The sequence below is a fragment of the Sciurus vulgaris genome (genome assembly GCF_902686455.1).
Source record: "Sciurus vulgaris genome assembly, chromosome: 3".
NCBI classification, from domain to species: domain Eukaryota; kingdom Metazoa; phylum Chordata; class Mammalia; order Rodentia; family Sciuridae; genus Sciurus; species Sciurus vulgaris.
In genome coordinates, this window is record NC_136463.1 from 64,731,320 (window position 1) to 64,750,879 (window position 19,560).

General features: G+C 45.5%; 1 protein-coding gene across 2 annotated transcripts in view; it reads right to left on the bottom strand.

Annotated features, from left to right (window-relative positions):
• Nucleotides 1–19,261, bottom strand: part of ABR (ABR activator of RhoGEF and GTPase) — a 184,749-nt gene extending 165,488 nt beyond the window's left edge. The window contains exon 1 of one of the 2 annotated variants that reach the window (XM_079130772.1): nucleotides 17,903–19,261. In XM_079130772.1, coding sequence (XP_078986898.1) covers nucleotides 17,903–18,977 — 1,075 coding nt within the window. In that variant the 5' untranslated portion in view covers nucleotides 18,978–19,261. The remainder of the gene's footprint in view (nucleotides 1–17,902) is intronic. The other variant, XM_079130773.1, reaches the window with a different exon arrangement.
• Between the last annotated feature and the right edge of the window lie 299 nt (nucleotides 19,262–19,560).

Genomic DNA, 19,560 nt, shown 5'->3' on the forward strand with positions numbered 1-19,560 from the left:
CACTTTTCAGTTTCTAAAATCTCTTCATTTTGTGATGTGCTCGGGGTGGAAGACAGGTCAGGGAAATGGTCAGAAATGAAACTACAGATTGTGTTTTGTTTCTAAACACTGCCTGTAACCGAATTCCCCTAAAAACTGTGATTTGGGGGACAGAGAAAGCTGCCTATCAATTTGGGATCCAAATAGGAAGCTGAGGGGCATCTTAAGAGCAGGAAGATGACCTTATTTTAGGTGAACAAGAAGAGATGTTATTTAGTCTGGATTAAGGTTGCAGAGGTTGAAGGCCATAGTCCTAATTCATAAATTCCTCTGTCCTTTTTCCTGTGTTCCTTTTTCTCAGACTGCGTGAAAACCTCAGCAAAGATACTCTTACCCCACGATGATCTTATTCCTCCAAAGAAAACAAGCTCTGTGGTTGCAAAGCAACAAAATGGTTCAAAACTAGGCAGTCTAAGACACTGTTTCTATCTAAGGAGTGATCACCCCTAACAATTTGGGCAAAATATGTAAATAATCCCTTAATTGGTTAAAATTACCTATATTAACAAAATCAAATGTGAAATGCCTACAGTTAGCTTAATAGCAATTTATTTATTTTATTTTATTTTATTTTTTTATTTTTTTTGGCAGTGCTGGGGATTGAACCCAGGGCCTTGTGCTTGTGAGGCAAGCATTCTACCAACTGAGCTATATCCCCAGCCCCAGCAATTTATTTAAAAATTTTTTTTAGTTGTCAATGGACCTTTATTTTATTTGTTTATATGCGGTGCTAAGGTTCAAACCCGGTGCTTCACACATGCTAGGTAAGCCTGTACCAGTGAGCCACAACCCCAGCCCCATCAATAGCAATTTAAAAGAAAAAACAAAGAGGGCTTTAAAATTTGAGTATAGGGGCTGGCGAGGTGGTGCACACCTATAATCCCAGCCACTGGAGATGCTGAAGCAGGAGGATGTCTAGTTTAAAGTCAGCCTCAGCAATTCAGCGAGGCCCTAAGCAACTCAGTGAGACCCTGTCTCTAAACAAAATATTTAAAAGGTCTGAGGATGTGGCTCAGTGGTTAAGTGCCCCTGGGTTCAATCCCCAGTACCAAAAACAAAAACAAAATTTGAGTATAGGGGCTGAGAATGTAGCAGCAGTAGAGTGCTTGTCTAGCATGCACAAAGCCCTGGGTTCAATCTCTAGTTCTGAGGAAAAAAAAAAAAAAAAATGTATATAAAGCTTGTGACTATAAATATTTCTTCCCCCTAATTTGTCAGCTACTTCAATGTATATATGATAAATTGAACTTCTCTCTGCATAAAAATTCAGATGAAATATTGCCAAACTCTAATTTTTGTATCCTAAAATAATGCTTTTTTGTTATATAAAAATTTGAAGCATAGCCAGGAGTAGTGGTGCAGGCCTATAATCCCACTGGCTCAGGAGACTGAGGCAGGAGGATTGAGAGTTCAAAGTCAGCCTTAGCACTTAGCAACTTATCGATACCCTAAGTAACTTAGCAAGATCCTGTCTCAAAGTAAAACATAAAGGGCTGAGGGTGTGGCTCAGTGGTTAAGTACCCTGAGTTCATCCCCTGGCACCACAATTAAAAAAAAAAAAAAAAAAAATTGAAGCATAAAAGTAATGATAATATTGTTTTTTTCCTCCCCCTTTCATCCTCAGCAATCCCAATAAGCAAAAGAGAAAACCAAGGCAGTCACCCTAAGAAATATTTCACAGGCTAAAAGCAGCAACAAAACAAATCCAGAAGATGTTAGTTTGGGGCCTACTTAATAGAACTATGGTACAAAGACGGGTGACGTCCACCAAGACTCCTGCCCCAGTGCCCTCCTCAGAATGGAGCACGGTGGCTGGGGAGCAGCTGCCCAGGCAGGGCTGTACTTGCCAGGCACCCTGCATCTCAGAGGGGACATATATGTGGTCCTTGGTAATGAAATATGAACAGAATACGTGGGTACCACTTCTGAGCTGAGTCAAGAAGCAAGTGTGTTTTCCCTTTCTTGCTCCCTCAATGCCCTCTGAGAGCTGAGAGCACTAGGATTCAGAGGAGGGAGAACCACAAGGGTGCCGTTTGGGTTCCAAGTGGCCGTGGGAAGCAAATCTTCTCATCAGAAGCACCCACATTCTTTGTTGTGTGAACCAGTAATAAACATATAGCTGTTCAGCTTCTGAAATATTAGAGTGGGTTTGTTACAGTGGCTCTAACTCTAATATAAATTGTTGCATTCCGAGGTACTGAGATGCGGTGGTGGGTGGTGGTAGGGGAGGAAGAGAAGGCTTATTCGTGAGTGCAGAAGCACACTAGGAAAGAAATACATTTCCTTCTCCGATGGAAAACGCTTTAACACAGGATTTTGATCTCACATGCCTGTAGAAAATAGGCAGCTAGTATAATACTAGTAGATATTAACAACTAAAAGCACAATGTACCAGGTTGAGCACTTACATTAACTTGTGTAGTTCTCACAAATTTGTGAGGTAGATAAACTATAATAAACCCCATTTTGCAAAGGGAAGTGAGTCCCACGGTAATTTGCCTAGGGTCACACAGCTAGTAAGGGGCAGAGAGAGGCAGGGTGCAAAGCCAGGCAGCCCAGCTCTGGAGTCACTCTGTTCACTGCCATCTCTGTACTCAAGGCAAGTGGACAAGGGGCTCAGTAGAAGGCTAGAGCAATCAGAGAAACCACACCCAGTCCAAAGGGGTCAGTCACTCAGTTCCACCATATGTTTTGCCAATCTTCCCATTTTTCAATAAGTCAGAAATCCAGATTTTTGTGTAAAATCTCCATAAGGATTCAGTTTTGTCTGAACCCCCTGCAGCTCAAACAAAGCACACCAGCAGTTAGCCTGGGGCCAGTCACTTGCCGCCCTGTGGCCCCTGCATCCAGAACAGCTGTCTCTGCTGCCCAAAGGCCCTGGGGACTTCTGGGTCTGGTGGTCTTTGGGCCCACTGATATGAATAATTAACTTGTTTTCATAGTGCTGGCCCACAAAGGTTACCAACAAGCCCAGCATTCAGAAAGCAACTCCGTGCCCTTCTGAGACAATGAAGTCAGGCGTGGGGGATCCTAGGGGTGCTCAGGAGCCCCATAATGAAGTCTGGTGTTGTGGCCTGTGCTCAAAAGGAGCCAGTGGATGCCCCTGCCGGGCTGGCTCTGTGGGGCCTAAGAGTGTCAGCAAGGCTCGTTAGAGACGTGACATGCTGCGGCTTTCACAGGTGTCAGCAGGAGTGGGCTCTGGATTCCTCAAGATGCTTTAAAATAAGACAAAAAGACACAATTATGCAGCCAAACGGAGGCAAGGCAGCTGCATACAAAGCAGGGCTTTCTCCACAATCAAGGACCACAACCCCAGCTAGATAGCATTGAGGTCTCACCTTCCTCCCCAGGCTGCAGCTGGGAGGCATCTGTAATTGGATGCTCCACTGCTCCAGCTCTTGGATTATTCAAACTGCAATTTCCAGAAGCCTCGGGTTTCAATTAAGGATGCAACCAGGCAACAAGATGAGCAAGATACCATTTTTCACCCTTAAGAGTCTATTTCAGCAATGCACATGGCCAAACTAATAACAACAATGGCAATAATAAGATTAACCAACACACACTGAGTGTTTATTACAAACCAAGTGCTTTTCAAAGTGCTTTATATATGTGGATCCATTTAATCTTCACCCCACTTAATTAGACACCGATATCATATTATCACTTCCAGTCTACATATACAGAAATCAAGGCACAAACAAGTAAATTTATTCGAGGTCACATAGCAGTTAGGTGACAGAGCTGAGATTTTTTTTTTTTTTTTTGGTTCCTTTTTGAAATACTGGGGATCAAACCAGGCAAGTGCTCTACCACTGAGCTGCTACACTCCCAGTTCCAGAGCTGGGAATTTTCTTTTCTTTTTTGATACTGGAGATTGAACCCAGAGGCCCTTGAACACTGATCCACGTCCCCAGCCCTTTTTTTTATATATTTATAAGAGACGATGAACGGTCTTGCGGAGTTGCTTAAGCCTCGCTAAATTGCTGAGGCTGGCTTTGAACTTGCAATCCTCCTGCCTCAGCCTCCCGAGCCACTGGGATTACAGGCATGTGCCACTGAGCCCGGCCAGAGCTGGGATTTGAATTCAAGTGAAGTGAGTGATCCCAGACAGCATGCTCTGGACCATCACACCAGTGAATTTACACACGGGACTGTATGCCAGATCCTGCACTAACTGTTTTCTGTACATCATTTCACTTAATTTTTACAACACCAAGTGAGGTATAATCATCCCCATTGTGCAGAAAAGAAAATAGGTTTATGGAGAGGTGGAGTAATTTTGCTAAGGGCACAAAATAATGAACGGCCTACGGCCTCACTATAAACCCAGGTCCTTTTGATTCAAAGCCAGGTTCTTTACGTGGTCCCAGCTCAGCTCATTTAATTTACTAGGGTTCATAAAATTTGGGCTGTAGCCTGAAGAGATTACCAGTTAGTGGTGAGATGGAGTAGATAGTAACTTTGGTCCCAGAAAGAGTTGGGGGCTGGGGAGATAGCTCAGTTGGTAGAGTGCTTGCCTGTCAAGCACGAGACCCTGGGTTCGATCCCCAGCACGGCAAAAAAAAAAAAAAAGAGAGAGTTGGAATCCAATGCTAGCTCTATCCTTTATTTGCTGTGTGATTCTTGGCAAGTGACTCAATGTCTCTTATTTACTTACTAGTATGTAACAGGAATAATAATACTTAGTCTTATAGAATTATGAATATGGTATGTGAGTAATATATACTTTTACTAAACACTCGGTATGAAAATAATATACCATTATAGTCAGCTGTTCCCAAATTACAAATTGATGGTTTCAGACTTTTGCTTACAAGTGTATTCTTTATGACTTGAAATGGCCGAGTAAGTGGTAAGTAGGTTGCCAGGATAGCTCCTGAAATCTAATCAACAGACGAAGATCTTGAAAACTGCATTGCACTTCTGGGATTTTCCTGAGTAACACACTTCCAAATGTGTAAGATCCCCAAGGAAATCACATTTCTCAGACAGCCGCACAATCAGACACTTAGGACTCCCACTTTTACAAATAGACTTAATATACACTAGATCAATGGCATCACAGACAAAATAGGTTTCCATGGTTTTTAATTCTTGGATCCTTTTCACTGTTAGTGATTTAATGGTTTTGTATCTGGAGCAATGGACCTTGCTGAAACAGCTTGTTATTTTCATTTCAACAGTCATCAAAACTGATGTGGTGGGCACAGTGGCACGTATCTGCTATCCCCATGACTCAGGAGGCTGAGGCAAGAGGATTGCATGTTGGAGGCCAGCCTCAGCAACTTATCAAGACTATCTCAAAATAAAATTTTACAAAAGGGCTGGATGTAGCTCAGCAGTGGAATGCTTGCCTACCATCTGCAAAGACCTGGGTTCAATCTCCAGTACCACACACACACATACACACACACACACACACACACACACATACACACAAATTGGTGATGTGTGTCTGGTTTCACTTCATAGTTGGGGTTCTTGGTTTTGATTGCTATGGATGGTGGCACAACAGAATATGCCCGTATGACCAACCCTCATAAAAGTCTCAGACCTTGAGACTCAACTCATTCCTCTGGGCAGATATTCCAAATGTATTTCATTTGCTCTAAAGAGAGAAAACATTCCTATTTCGTCACAGATGAGGAAGGTCATTGAAAGTCTGTGCTGTGTATCCTTTGTTTAAAAAAAAAAGTCTCCTCCTCCTCCTTCATTGATAGAATCTGCTGGGACCTCTGCTCTGCACTGCCCTCCGTCTAGGACACAGGATGTCAGAGCAGCCAGCTAGAGCATTATGCACTGCAGTAGTGGGAAAAGAGATCTCTGAAGGGTCTCAGATCAGCATTCAAGTCTCTGATTCAGAAGTTGTGCACACCAATTCCTTTCACACTCATTGGTCAGGACAGGCACATGATCCCATCAGACTTCAAAGCAACCAGGAACATAATCCCGCCTCTCATATTCCCAGACGACAAAAGAGGATCAATCAAAATGTTAGTCCTAATGACTAACATAGGTTAGGTGGGAGGGCCTGTTTGTCCAGGTTTGAAGCATCAGACTTTCTCTGCATTGCCCACCTTCAGAAAATGATACATTCCCAAGAGGAAGAGGAGTACAAAATGGCAAGGAGTGCCATTGGTGAGCAGATGGACAGGGTAGTAAGTGAGATGGGTGCATTGAAATCTCAGGGATGCATGAAGTTTGAAAAAGGCTTCAGGAAGAATATAATAGCTCTCTTTTTTTCCCATTTTCTCCCTCCCTTCCTGTCTCTTTTCTTTCTTTGGCATTGGGGACTGAACCCAGGGGTGCTCTACCACTGAGTCACATCCCCAGTCTTTTTTTATTTTTTAACAGTAACTTTATTGCACTTATTTTTATGTGATGCTGAGGATCGAACCCAGTGCCCCACACATGAGGCAGGTGCTCCACCACTGAGATACAACTCCAGCCCTCCCCCAGCCCTTTTTAATTTTTATTTTGAGACAGGTCTCACTAAGTTGCTGAGGCTGGCCTCGAACTTTCAATCCTCCTGCCTCAGCCTCCTGAATTGCTAGAATCATAGGCATGCATCATCATGCCTGGACACCAAATGCACTCTTAACTGAGACCCAGCACCTAGGTCTACCTGGGGAAGCCTTCAAGGAAGAAGTGGCCTCCTAACGAAAGATGTATAGGAATATGTCATATGGACAATATAGAGAGGGCATTCCAGGGAAATGAAGACAGGAATGAGAGTGGTGGTGTGCTACGAAACCATATGCAGTTCAGTACAGGTGCAGTGTGAAGTACAAGCAGGTAGGGCGTTGGGGAAGATGGAGATGAGAGCGAAACAGTTCACAGATGGCCTAGCACATTTGTATTTAAGGAGCTCAAATTTTTCTCTTGGAGGTGACAGAGAGCCATGGATCAGTGTGAGTTGGGGGTACAAAATTTGACTTAGGGCATAGAACAAGCATTGTCTTACTGTGGAACATAATCAGGAGCTGGAGAGAAAAAGGTAGAGGCAGAACAATCAGCTGCTGTGGTGTTTTAGGGAGGAGTGATGAATGAACATGCAGATACTCAAGCACCTCCTATGATTTATTGAGTACCTCCTATGTGCCAGGCACTGTGACATTCTGGGGCTACAAAGACAAAGAAAGTATAGGTCAGAACCAGGTTCCCTGAGGCCATGCCAGTCACAGCCCCGGGGCATGAATGAGTGGTGCTCATGGAACCTCAAGTGTGGGATATTGTAATTCCTGCCCCAAGTCCAGAAAACACACACAGGGTGGGGTGGGCCCAGAGGCAGCCCCACCATCAGCCATCCCAAGAGGCTCCAGGGCCAATGCCAAGGCCAGTGCAGTGATGGGAAAGCAACTGAGGAGACCAATTCCCCTCTTATATTCATGTCTCACCTAAATGAGTCCTGATGTCCTGTGCCACATCTGCTTCCGTTACTTTAAATCTCTGCACATGGCAAATCAGAAAATGGAATGGCACTGTTATGGAGAAGGCTACACTCAAAAATCCCCCTCCTAGAAAAGGATTTGAAATTACAAAATGATGGTGATCACACCCTTTTTGTGCATTTATGAATGCACTAAAAACCATGATTATACACATCAAAGGGGTAAACTTTATAATGTGAGTTATCTCTTGAAAAATTAATTTCATAGGGGAAAAACAATCCTATCACTTAGCATTGAACAATTTGGGGCTATTTAGTCAGTTAACCAACCAGGGCCTCAGTTTCTTCATCTGCAAAATGAGAATGGTAGGTAGCCCATCCTTCAGGAGACTCTTCTGAATATTAAATGTGAGAATGTAGGTAAAGCACTTAACTTACTGCCTTGCAAAAAGTAGGTGCTAAATATATTCTAGTTCTTTCCCTCTTACATGCCAGTGAGTTTTTTTTTTTTTTTAAGGTATTTTTTGTTATAGATGAATTCAATACCTTTATTTTATTTATTTTTATGTGGTGCTAAGGATCAAACCCAGTGCCTCACACATGCTATTCAAATGCTCTGCCACTGAGCTCCAGCTCCAGCCCGCCAATGAGGTTTTTTAAGACAATCTTTTGCTAAGCAGCTGCAAGATGTGACATGAGCTCCAAGCAACCTCTCTTCAGACAGTCTTGTCTCAGGCAGACTATAGCAAAATCAAACGGGAAGACAGAACAGGAACTGGAGCTGACTCTTACTGTAAAAAGGCTGCAGATTTTCTCTGCAGCTACACAGTACAGAAATAACACGGGTGGTTCACATGGAATAAATACAGTCACACACAAAGAAGCAAGGAGAGTCAGATGGGCACAGAGATATCTGTTTATAATTCTAGTATGATACACAGTCCAGTGTCCAAAACAGCCAACTTGGCCCCAATTCCTGGAAAAGTCCATGGGGCTATAATGTATTCCTGGCAGCAGAGATGATAGATGTTCCAATCCCCTTTGATATGGGTTCTTTGAAATTAGAATGAACCCAAAACAAACTTTACACGACCAGAAATTTCTAGCATTGTACCAACGTAAGGAATTTTTTTTTCACTATGCTTTTCATTTATGACAATTCTAAAGTCTTCCAGGTACTTATCAAGTGTCTGCTATATGCTCAGTGCTGTGAAGGATACCTTTGTGAGAGAAAGAAACAAACCATGGTCCCTGCTCTCAAGGAGTCAGCTAATCTCTCAGTTTGAGAGCACTGCTTCACAGCCATGGTGCCTTGCACAGAGCAGTGGTTCTGTTGTTTGTCCATAGGGTCAATGAATTAATAGATGGCACAATAATAACACAATTGTACAGTGTGGGGCTCACTCTAAGAACCACAAGATGGGTTGGAGTAGTTGGAAAAGGCTTGTGCCAGAGGCTGCTAGTTGCCTACTCAATATCAATTCTTCCATTTTTTCTTGTAACAGAGCCCCCATTTTATTGGAGGTGGCCATATGCCCAGATTAAATACTATATTTCTCAGCCTCCCTGGTAGCTAGAGGTGGCTAATGAGATAAAAAACAGAAAATTGTTAGAAAGGCTTCTAGGAAGGGCCTTAAAAGGGCAGATCACAACAGCTGCCACTCACTCTTATTTGCTCTTCTTCCTGTTCTTCTAAATTTCCTGCCTGAAACATAAATGTGACACGCTAGATCGCCAGCAGCTATGTTGGACCATGAGGCAGCCTTGAGACCAGAAAGGTAGAAAGACTCAAAGCCTGAATGACACTGAGTCACCATATTCTCCCTCAACTACTTACCTCTTGGAGGTTCCTTTACATGAGAGATAGATACACCTCTATGTTGTTTAAGCCGCTTTTTTCAAGAGTTGGGTATCATATGCAGCAAACCATATCTTAACCAATACATGGAAAAGCCAGAACCAAAAGAAAAGTATTGGTTTTGGGATTGGGGATGTGGAGATGGGAAGGCATCTCAAATGCCCCAAAAAAGCATGAGAAAAGACCCTGGCAGGAAAAAGCATTAGCTGAAAGCAAGTTCAAGACCAGCACAACAGATGTTAGGGGAAAGGAGTTTAACTGGGAGGGACCAGGGACCACAAAGGACCAATAAATTGCTCTCTTTGAAGGAGCAAGCACCTGTGGACTGAGAAGAGACAAAGGCAAAACAAAGAGGCCTGGAGAACTTCGTTATGTGAAGAGATACAGACAGGAGCAGTGGCCTGGGTCAACCAACTGAAAACTCCCATCTGGGTACAGTGGTGCACAGCTATAATCCCAGTGGCTGGGAAGGCTGAGGCAGGAGGATTGCAAGTTCAAAGCCAGCCTGAGCAATTTAGTGAGGCCCTAAGTGATTGTGATACCCTGTCTCAAAATAAAAAAATTTAAATAAGAAGGGCTGGGGATGGAGTTCAGTGGTTAAGTGCCCCTGGGTTCAATCCCTGGTACCAAAAAGGAAAAAAAAAAAAAAAAAAAAAGCTGCTCTAATAATACCATCTAAGATCTACTTAACACCATGTCCTGGCCCTATGCTATGTTCTCTCTGCCCAGCATTTCATTGAGGTCTCACAAGTCTATGAAATAGTCCTATAATTATCATTTTGTAGACAAGGAACTTGAGGCTTGGAGAAGGTCAGTAACTTATCCTACATAAGCACCATGACCCTGCAAGGTAGGTAACCCCATTTTTGTAGTGACAATTCCTTTTTTCAGATGAGGAAAGGGTTTCTTCTACTGTTTCAAAGCCAGAAAAAAGTATGAAAAGCTTGACATTTTTTAAACTTTATTTTATTATATTCCTTTTTATGTGGTGCTGAGGATCGAACCCAGTGCCTCACACATGCCAGGCAAGCGTTCTACCATTGAGCTACAACCCAGTCTAAGAACTTGACATTTTGGGGAGGAGTACTGGAAACTGAACCCTGGAGTGCTTTACCACCAACCTACATCCCCAGCACTTTTTTTTTTTTTAATTTTGAGACAGAATCTTCGTAAGTGGTTGAGGATCTTGGTAGCTTATTGAGACTGGCCTCAAATTTATAATCCTCTTGTCTCGGCCTCCCGTGTGCTGGGATTACAGGCCAACACCACCATGCCCGGCAAGATCCTGATTTTAAAACAGACCCAGAGTCAATTGCTTTGTGAATTAATCTTTTAACCAGAAGAAAAACAGATAAACCAGTTTTCAGGCTTGGTTGTATTTACTACATGGATAGAAGAAAGGCACATTAAACCCACCCATCACCCTTGGCTGGCAGGTAAAGTGTTGAAAGGTGTCGTGGGGGTGGGGAGGTAAGGTGATAAGGGTGAGGGGTGGAAAGAAAACACTGAAGAGCCAAGCAAACTGGGATGCAAGGTCCACTGGATGTACCAATGGACCACAGCAATTCACTAGCTCATGTATCTTAAATAAATTTGTTTTGTTTTTTGCAGTACCCCAGAGAACTCTACCACTGAGTTACACCCCTAGCCCTTTTTTATAATTTTTATTTTTGTAGGTGTAGATGGACGGCATACCTTTATTTGTTCATTTTTATGTGGTGCTGAGGATCCAACCCAGTGCCTCACACATGAGAGGCAAGCACTCTGCCACTGTGCTATAACCCCAGCCCGCCCCCAGCTCTTTTTATTTCTATTCTGAAATAGGGACCCACTAAGTTGCTTAGGCTAGTCTCAAACTTGTCATCATTGTGTCTCAGCCTCCTGAGTAGCTGGGATTAAAGTCATGTGCCCCTGCGCCCAGTTTCAAATAGTTTTTTAATATCTCTCCACAACAGGGATTGGGGAAAAAATTATCACAGCTAAGCCTAAAAAATTCAATACTTTGAATTAAGTTATTCAGACACATCCACTGAACACTAGGAATTAATTCTTCCTGGAGAAAAATCTCATTAGTCATTGACAGGAAGGTGAAAAACCCATCAGCTTACAAATGGGCTAGGTAACTTGAGAACCTAGTAGGAAATGCATTTCCAATAAAGATTAAAAACAAAATGTCTCCATCAGCAACTTGGCAGAATCCAGTGGCAGAAAAATCTGCGATGACACAGCTGTCCCAGGACAGCATAACAGATTGGATGTTGGAAGTGTCAGCTTTGCCAGGTGTGGTGACACACACCTGTAATCTCAGTGATTCGGGAGGATGAAACAGGAGGATTGCCAAGTTCAAGACCAGCCTCAGCAACTTAATGAGGCCCTAAGCAAAAAGGGCTGGGGAGGAGGCTCAGTGGTAAAGTGCCTCTGGGTTTGATTCCTGGTACCAAGAATAAATAAAACAATAAAATAAAATAAAAGTGTCAGTTCTGTAGACTGACCCAAGTTTAAATGTTGTCTCCACCACATGCTAACTGTGGGGCTTTGACAAGTTTCTTCACCTCTCAGCCTCAACATCTTCACCTGTAAAATGGGATTAATCATTTCTGCCCACTGAGATGGCTGCAGGGCTATAGGAGATGGTCTGCTACTCCTGACACTGTGACCTTGATAGAATTTAGGTGTTGGCATTTGCTTAAAATTCCAAGAAAGAAGAGGCTACTGCACATAGTGGAAAGAGCCTAGATCTGACCTTGAGGCTACTTTTCAGGAAAAGGACAGGAGTACATCAATTCTAAGATTTTCTTCCAGTTCGAGACTCTTGAATGTCACCAAGGTTCTAAATAACATCTTTAGTAACTAATATGATATAACTGTAGTCACCCACTAGAAAGTCATTTCTTGATCTAAAAACCAAGCATTTCTATCCAGGAGCCAAAGAGCCAGAGAGAACCATGGCAGAGGGGTCAATAACCTGAACAGTCTCAGCCTGATGTGAGAACCTTGATAAATGCTTGCTGAGCAAAATAGGTGGGTGGGTGAATGGATGGATGAATGAAGGCATTCCAAGGGCCAACAAAAATAGAGAGCACTTGTTTTCACTGAGCAAATTTTAATGCAAGGAGAAAATGTTACCCATTTAAAATATTAACATTATTTTACCCTTTGAACTGAAACCAGAATATCAGATGAATAGTTTCTGCCAGTCAAAGGATGTCAGAGAAACAGGTGCAGTGGCACATGCCTATAATTCCAACTACTCAGCAGGCTAAGGCAGGAGGATCACAAGTTTGAGGCCAGCCTTAGCAACTTGGCAAGACACTGTCTCAAAATAAAAAACTAGAAAGGCCAGGGATGTAGCTCAGCGGTAGAGCACCTCTGGGTTCAACCCCCAGTGTTATGGTTTGGATGTGAGGTGTCCCCCAAAAGCTTCCATGTGAGACAATATAGGAAGGTTCAGAGGAAAAAAGATTAGGTTGTAAGACTTTTAACCCATCAGTGAATTAATCCATGACGGGATTAAGTGAAGTGGTAGGATGTGGCTGGAGATTGGAATTGGGGCGTGGCTTTGCAGTATATAATTTGTATGTGGAGAGAAGAGCCTCTCTTCTCCTCCTTCTCCCTCTCCCTCTCCCTCTCCCTTTCCCTCTCCCCTCTCCCCTCTCCCCCTTTCTCTCTCTCTCTCTCTCTCTCTCTCTCTCTCTCTCTCTCTCTCTCTCTCTCTCTCTCTCTCTCTCTCTTTCTCTCTTTTCTCTTCCACCATGATGTTCTGCCTTACCTGGAGCCCTGAGGAATGGAGCCAGCTTTCTATGGACTAAGACCTCTGAAACCATGAGCCTTCAAATAAACCCTTCCTCCTCTACAATTGTGCTGGTCAGATTATTTAGTCACAGCAGCAAAAAAGCTGACTAAAACACCCAGTATCACAAAAAATGGTATTCCTAGGCTCCGAAAAGTCACCTCCTGGATTTGTTAGAGAAAAGCACTTTGGTTCACAAGGACTGCAGACACACAGTGGAAACCACAGGCTTCAGAAGGAATGCATAAACCTGAGAAAGACATGCCTCTCAACTCCTATGGCAGGGGTGTTGCCAGGGGAGCATGCCAACATGCAATAGAAATACAGGACCTCAGGATGCAGGCATGCTGTTTTGTCCACCCAAGAATGCCCAGCCACAGAAAGGAGGTCTGACATCGAGCTATGGTCTGCTATGAGGCTAAGACCACCCAGAAGCCCTATAGGTGGGTAGAATCCCTGATGGGTGATCCCAGCAGTAGATGATCTGCGGTCTGCTGAGACTTTCGTAATAAAGAAGACAATAATAATGCATACATACACATGCATGCACTTAATGATCACTATGAGCCACACTAAGCTCTTTAAATATTTTCTTATATGTATTCATTTGTTTGTTTATTTTGCAGTACTGGAGGTTGAACGCAAGGGCCCTCTACCACTGAGCTACATCCCTAGTCCTTTTCTTTCTCTCTTTTTCTCTTTCTTTCAGACAGGGTCTTGCTAAGATGCCCAGGCTGCTTGGCCTCAAGCTTGTGTTAGCCTCCCAAGTAGCTGGAATTATAGGGCAAAAGGCACTATGTGCAGTTATTTTCTTGTATTTAATCTTCTTAACTATTCTTGGAGATAGATAGTAATATCTGAGACAGTTCAGCTTGGTGTTTGAAAGCATGTACTTGGGATCCAGAATTCTTGGGTTCAAATCCTAAGTAATCCTTTTATAGGCTGGGTGACTTTGGCAGCATTATTTAAGCTCTACAGGCCTCATGATTCTTATAGGGAAAAATGGAGATAACAGTAGTGCCTCTGCCCTTAAGTTCTGTGGCATAAATTAATTCATATGGATAATATGCTCAGAATAGGAGCTGGCAAAAGCAAACTCTAGGTAAGTGTTCCCTATTCTTGATATTCCTACCTGAGGGATGGAGACAGAGGTTTGGAAAAGGGCAGTGTGGATTATTGATGGCTTCATACTTGGTAAGGATCAGAGCCAGGACACAGAGGCAGGTCTGACTTCACAGTACACATAACATGATACAGTTGTCCTGGCTCTGTCCACCTGTGTCCCCTATTCACACCACCAACCATTCATACCAACATGCTAAAAGAAAGATACTAAATGAACTGGCAGTCTAACTTTATCTAGACAATGATTCTGCCATGTGCACAAAGAACCCTCAAATGTGTCTTGGTTTAGGGATCTGCCCCTTATTTAAAAGAAAATGTCCCTCTTCCAAGGAGGGGAACACTTTGCCTTTGAGCCTTTTTATATAAGGCCTCGTATATTCTCTGTCCTTGAAACCCTGAGACCGAGGTAAAGCCTGTTATTGCCAATAAAACCTGCCCTTCAGTTAAGTCCTCTGGATACATATACTGGGTGTGATCACTGGCACAGAGAGAATAGTATGAGAATCAATCCAATCAAAGAACCTCGTAAGTCAAGAGTACTACTGTCTCCCCATGTTCCTGGGAGGTTCTACAAAGAGCCAGAGTAGTGCTAGGGGAAAAAATATGTTAAAAACATATGTTATAGACAATCAAACCATCTTTGATCCCAAATGATCTAGGAGTAGGAAGCTTTGAAGAATCAACTAAAAACAGAAAAAAAAAATCAAAAGCAAGAAAAAAAACAAAAAACTCAGCAGTAGTTAGTTGACACTCATCGCTGTTATGTGCCAGGACCTATTCAGATTTGGTTAGAGATAATATCCTGCCTAATCCTCATATCAACAGTATGGCATAAGCAGTGTTTATCAGCCCATTTTACAGATGAGGAAAACAAGCCACAAAAAAGTCAAATAACTTCTTCCAAGTTCATGCAAGCAGCGTGAGTCTTAGATCATGGTCTTAATCTGTGTTTGTACCACCACACATATATACTTGAAATGGAGTTTTAAAACAGCATAGTATGTGCACATGGCATAGCACTGCCATGTGCAATGTTTCCTTCTTCTTCCACTCCCTCCCTCTCCCGCCCCTCTCCGTGTGTGTGTGTGTGTGTGTGTGTGTGTGTGTGTGTGTGTACTCGTGCGCGGGCCCATGCTAGGGATTGAAACCTACATGTTGCACATTCTAGGGACACCCTTTACTATGGAGCTACACCCCCAGTCCTGATGTTTTTCTATTCTAACATATTTTCAAATTACAGATGGGCACAATACCTATTTATTTATTTTTATACAGAGCTGAGGATCCAACCCAGTGCCTCACACGTGCTAGGCAAGCACTCTACTACTGAGCTACAAACCCAGCCCCTATTCTATTTAATTCCTATGACACATAACATTCAACAAATATGTCTGGAACACTTAATATATGTTAGATACTATTCTAGGCTGCTGGGCTGTCAGTGAATAAAAGAGGTCAAAATTCCTGCCCTCCTTCAGCTCCTATTTCACCAAAGAGAGAAAGAAAGGGAGGGAATCCAATCCATAGGCAAAATCATAGCATCTAAGGTGGTAATTTGATGATTTGCTATGGAAGGAAAAAAAAGCAGGGAAGGTCAAGGGTGATCAAGGAAGACCTTGCAATGCTTTCTGTCAGCTACAATGATTTCAGTGGGTTGTTGCCTACAGTGTGAAAGCCTCTGCCCTTGATTATTTCACTCTAGTTCTTCCCTGTATGTTTGAAGGTCTTTTTTCCTAGACTGTGTGCATGTGCACATACTTGCATCACCGTGCACGTCTATGTACACAAGTATGTGTGCATGTATGTGTGCGCGCATATGGATGCATGTACAAACCCACCCCTATTAACTTCCTTGCAGAGGAGGTTTGGGAGACAGGAGGCAAGACCCCCACATGCAGCTATAGAGTCCCCTACACAAGCTTGCCCTGCAGAGTGGGTCTGGTGTGAGGCCTGAAATACAGCTCTGGCACTAGTCAAAGCCATGAGGTGCCAAGATATGCTCTGGCTGGAGTCTTTAGTCCAGAGGAAGAAGAATATTATCATCAGTCTATCCAGGGGGGCTACCTTTGCAATTCATTAGCCCAGAGGCACTGTCAGTTTCTAATTTACATCAAGGTGCCTATGTGTGCTAGAGTGATCTTAGGGAGAGAAACCACTCACAGAAATAAAAATCAGTCCTGAGGGAAATTCCAGTGCACTGGGCACAACTGAAAGAGTGATTGATGCAGATCTTTGGAGAGATGGGATTGGAGCCAGCTCTGAAGCAGCTACAGTCACTTGGGTAGCCTCCATCGAGGGCATTTGGAACTTGGCACTAGAATGAAATCTTCAGATTCTCGTTTTAAGTTAAAGGGACCCATAAAAAATGTTACTAGCATGGATGGCAAAAGCATTACCTATGGGAAAAGCAGCCAATCCCTGCTAATGAATAAGTGTAATTGATCAAAACAGATGACTTGCTGGACCTTCCAAATGCGCTTTTAGCAAAGCGGACAGTTTCTCATTCAAATGCAAACTCACCCAGATAAGATCTAATAATGGAGATTTTGGAACAATCCCAGCATCAGTGATTTCTTCTTCTTTTTTTCTTTATTGAGTGGGAAGGCATCCTAAGTTCCTGGATGTGGCCTGACTCAACTAGGTACCAATGTATGCTTTTCACATAGCTGTAGGGACCCTGACAGTCCCCAGATGCAGCAAAGGGCCAGTTACATGTCACCCCACAACCCAATCTGATCTTTACTCTTTACCTCATTTCTATTCCCTGACTTATGAAGAGCTGGGTGGTCATTCAATCTAGTGCAATCATCCATTTATTCAGCCAATATTTATTGAACATTGTGTGGACCATCACAAGGGGATTCAAAGATGACTAAGACCAGGCCCTGTCCTCAGAAAAGAGGGAAGATGTGAAGGGAAACAACAGATGACAGAAGGCTCTAAGCAAAGGTCTCAGTTCACCTGGGCAAGCACTTAATCTTTCTGGACTTCAATTTGCTCCTTTATCAAGTGAAGGCTCTGGCCTAGACAGGATCTCTGGGCACTAGGCCAGATGAAAACTATATAATTCAAAGCCTTGCCCTACTCTCAGGTTCCCAGGCTACTAGGAAGCTAACAAACCCAGAGTCATTTACTAGAAAGGTGAAAAGTCAGCAATGGGGAACTGGTGAGCATTATGTACCCTTTCCAGAGTGAATTTGGCCCCAGCACAAGATACAGGTTGGAGAATATGTGAGATAAGTTCAGAAATTTAAGTAGATTTATAGACTTCACACCAAGGATCTGGGGAAAGTGGGGGAGCCACTGGATTTTATATGGAACCCTAACAGGTTGGTGCAAATGAATCTGTGGAGGTTAGGCTGAAGCTGGGTGGTGGGAGTAAGTGATGTTACAACAGAACAGAAAGGCTAAGACCTGAAGGGAAACGTTCCACCCATAGTCAGGCCAAGCCCACTGATCCATCACTCTCTGCCATAGCAATCAAACTTATTTTCATAAACTCATCCAAGCCCCAAATTCACTTTGCACTCTTTTTATAAGTTCCAAAAGTGACTTTAAGGTTAACAAGTAAAGCTTGCCCCCCTTCTTCCCAGATACCTGAGGTTTAACAGGACCACCCACCAAGGTCGGCCAGGGAGGAGAGCCAGCAGACTGGAGGATATACGAGGAGGGATCTGCGGGAGTCGGGGTAGCCTACCTGCAGAGGAGCCGTCCTCGTGGTCCGAGCTGTTGTGGCTGCAGTCGCTGCCTCTCTCCGGCGAGCTGTGACTGGGCGAGTCCCGCTCCGGCACCCACAGAAACCTCTTGCGCCCCCACTGGGGGAAGTGCTCACGGACCCCGCGCCTGGGGGGCTCATCCTCTGCGGGGAGCTGGGCCCGACTGTCCTTGGCCTCCGCCTCCAGCTGCTCCAGGTCTCGGCTCCGGCGCTGCTGCCGCCGGCCCCCAGGGAACAGGTGCATCCAGCGGTGGGGGCTGCACGCCCGCGCTGGCTTCTCGGTCTCATCCCGGGTCCCGAACCGGCAGGGGGCCACAAGCAAGTGGCCGAGGACGAATTTCTCGTTCAAATCCACGATCTCGAAGTCGTGGTCACTGTTGTCGCCCCCCTCGTCCACGCCCGAGGCGTCCGGCTCGCCCTCTTCCGAACCTCTCCCCGCGCGGGACCCTGAGGACTGCTCCTCTCTGGGCGCAGTGGGCACAGTGCCACTGTGTCCCGGGGGCGCGCAGTCCTCCTTGGGCCTGAAGAGGAGGCGAGGCTGCAGTAGCTGCTGGTGGATGGCGGCAGTCAAGCTGCGCACCGCGCCCCCTCCCTCCGCCGGCACCGGCCAGGTAGGAATATCCAGGCACACGTAGGGGGGAGGCTCAGTCTTCCCCGCCTCCTTCGGGTCGGGGCGCGAGGGGCCCAAGGAGCCTGAGGCGCTTGAGGGGTCTGCGGGGCCTGGGTCGCCGCCCGTTGCGCCCTTTTCCTCTAGCTGTGGCGGAGCCCGCCCCGGCCCCGCCGGCGCCAGCTCCTCAGCGGAGGCTACAGGGCTGCCGCCTTCTCCGCCCGCCGGATCCCCGCAGCCTGCGTCCAGCTTCTCCCCGGCCAGGGCCGCCTGCAGATACAAGACTTTGAACTTCTCCTCGGCCAACACCTGTTGCAGCCGCTTCAGGTTGAGTTTGCAGCGCTCCAGTTCCCGCTCCATGTCCAGCACCGACTCCAGCCTCATGACCGGTGCCTCCTCCCCGGGGAATTCGGCCTTCCAGTGGCGTTCAAACTCCTCCGGGTCCCACATTGCTGAGCGCCCCGTCGGGCCTCGCGGCCCGGATCCTCTGCGCCACAGCCGGTTGAGGTCGCGCCGTGCTCTCCCAGGGAAGCCCACGATGGCGTAGCCGCCAGCCTTTCGCTTCAGCGCCTGAAGGGGAAAAAAAATAAAGTTTTTCCCCTTCCGCCCTCGTGCCTTTTTTCTTCTTCTCTGGGTTTCGCCTTCCTGACGTAAGCAGCCACCCGCGGTGGAGGCGGGAGCCTGAGGACCCTAGGCCCGCCCCGGGCAGAACGCGTGGAGCCGGCGGTCTGCGGTAGCACCGCTGGGCCAGGCGCCCCGCGGACTCCGGCTCTGGGAAAGCCGTGGCGGGGGCGGAGCCTCGGTGGCGCGGGGCCAGAGCCCGCGGGCGCGTCCCCGAGCTGCGCGGGCGGCCAGGAGAGGGGCGGGCCTGCGGTGCTGCCCACCTCAGAGATGCTGGAGATACCAGGTGCTGGCCACAGCAAGGCCCGCTCGCACGCGCTGGGCCCTTGTTGCTGCGCAGCTCCCGCCGCAGCGCGCGGTCCGCGCCCCTTCCCTGCACCGGAGCCCGGGGTCGCGCGGCCGGTGGGAGGCG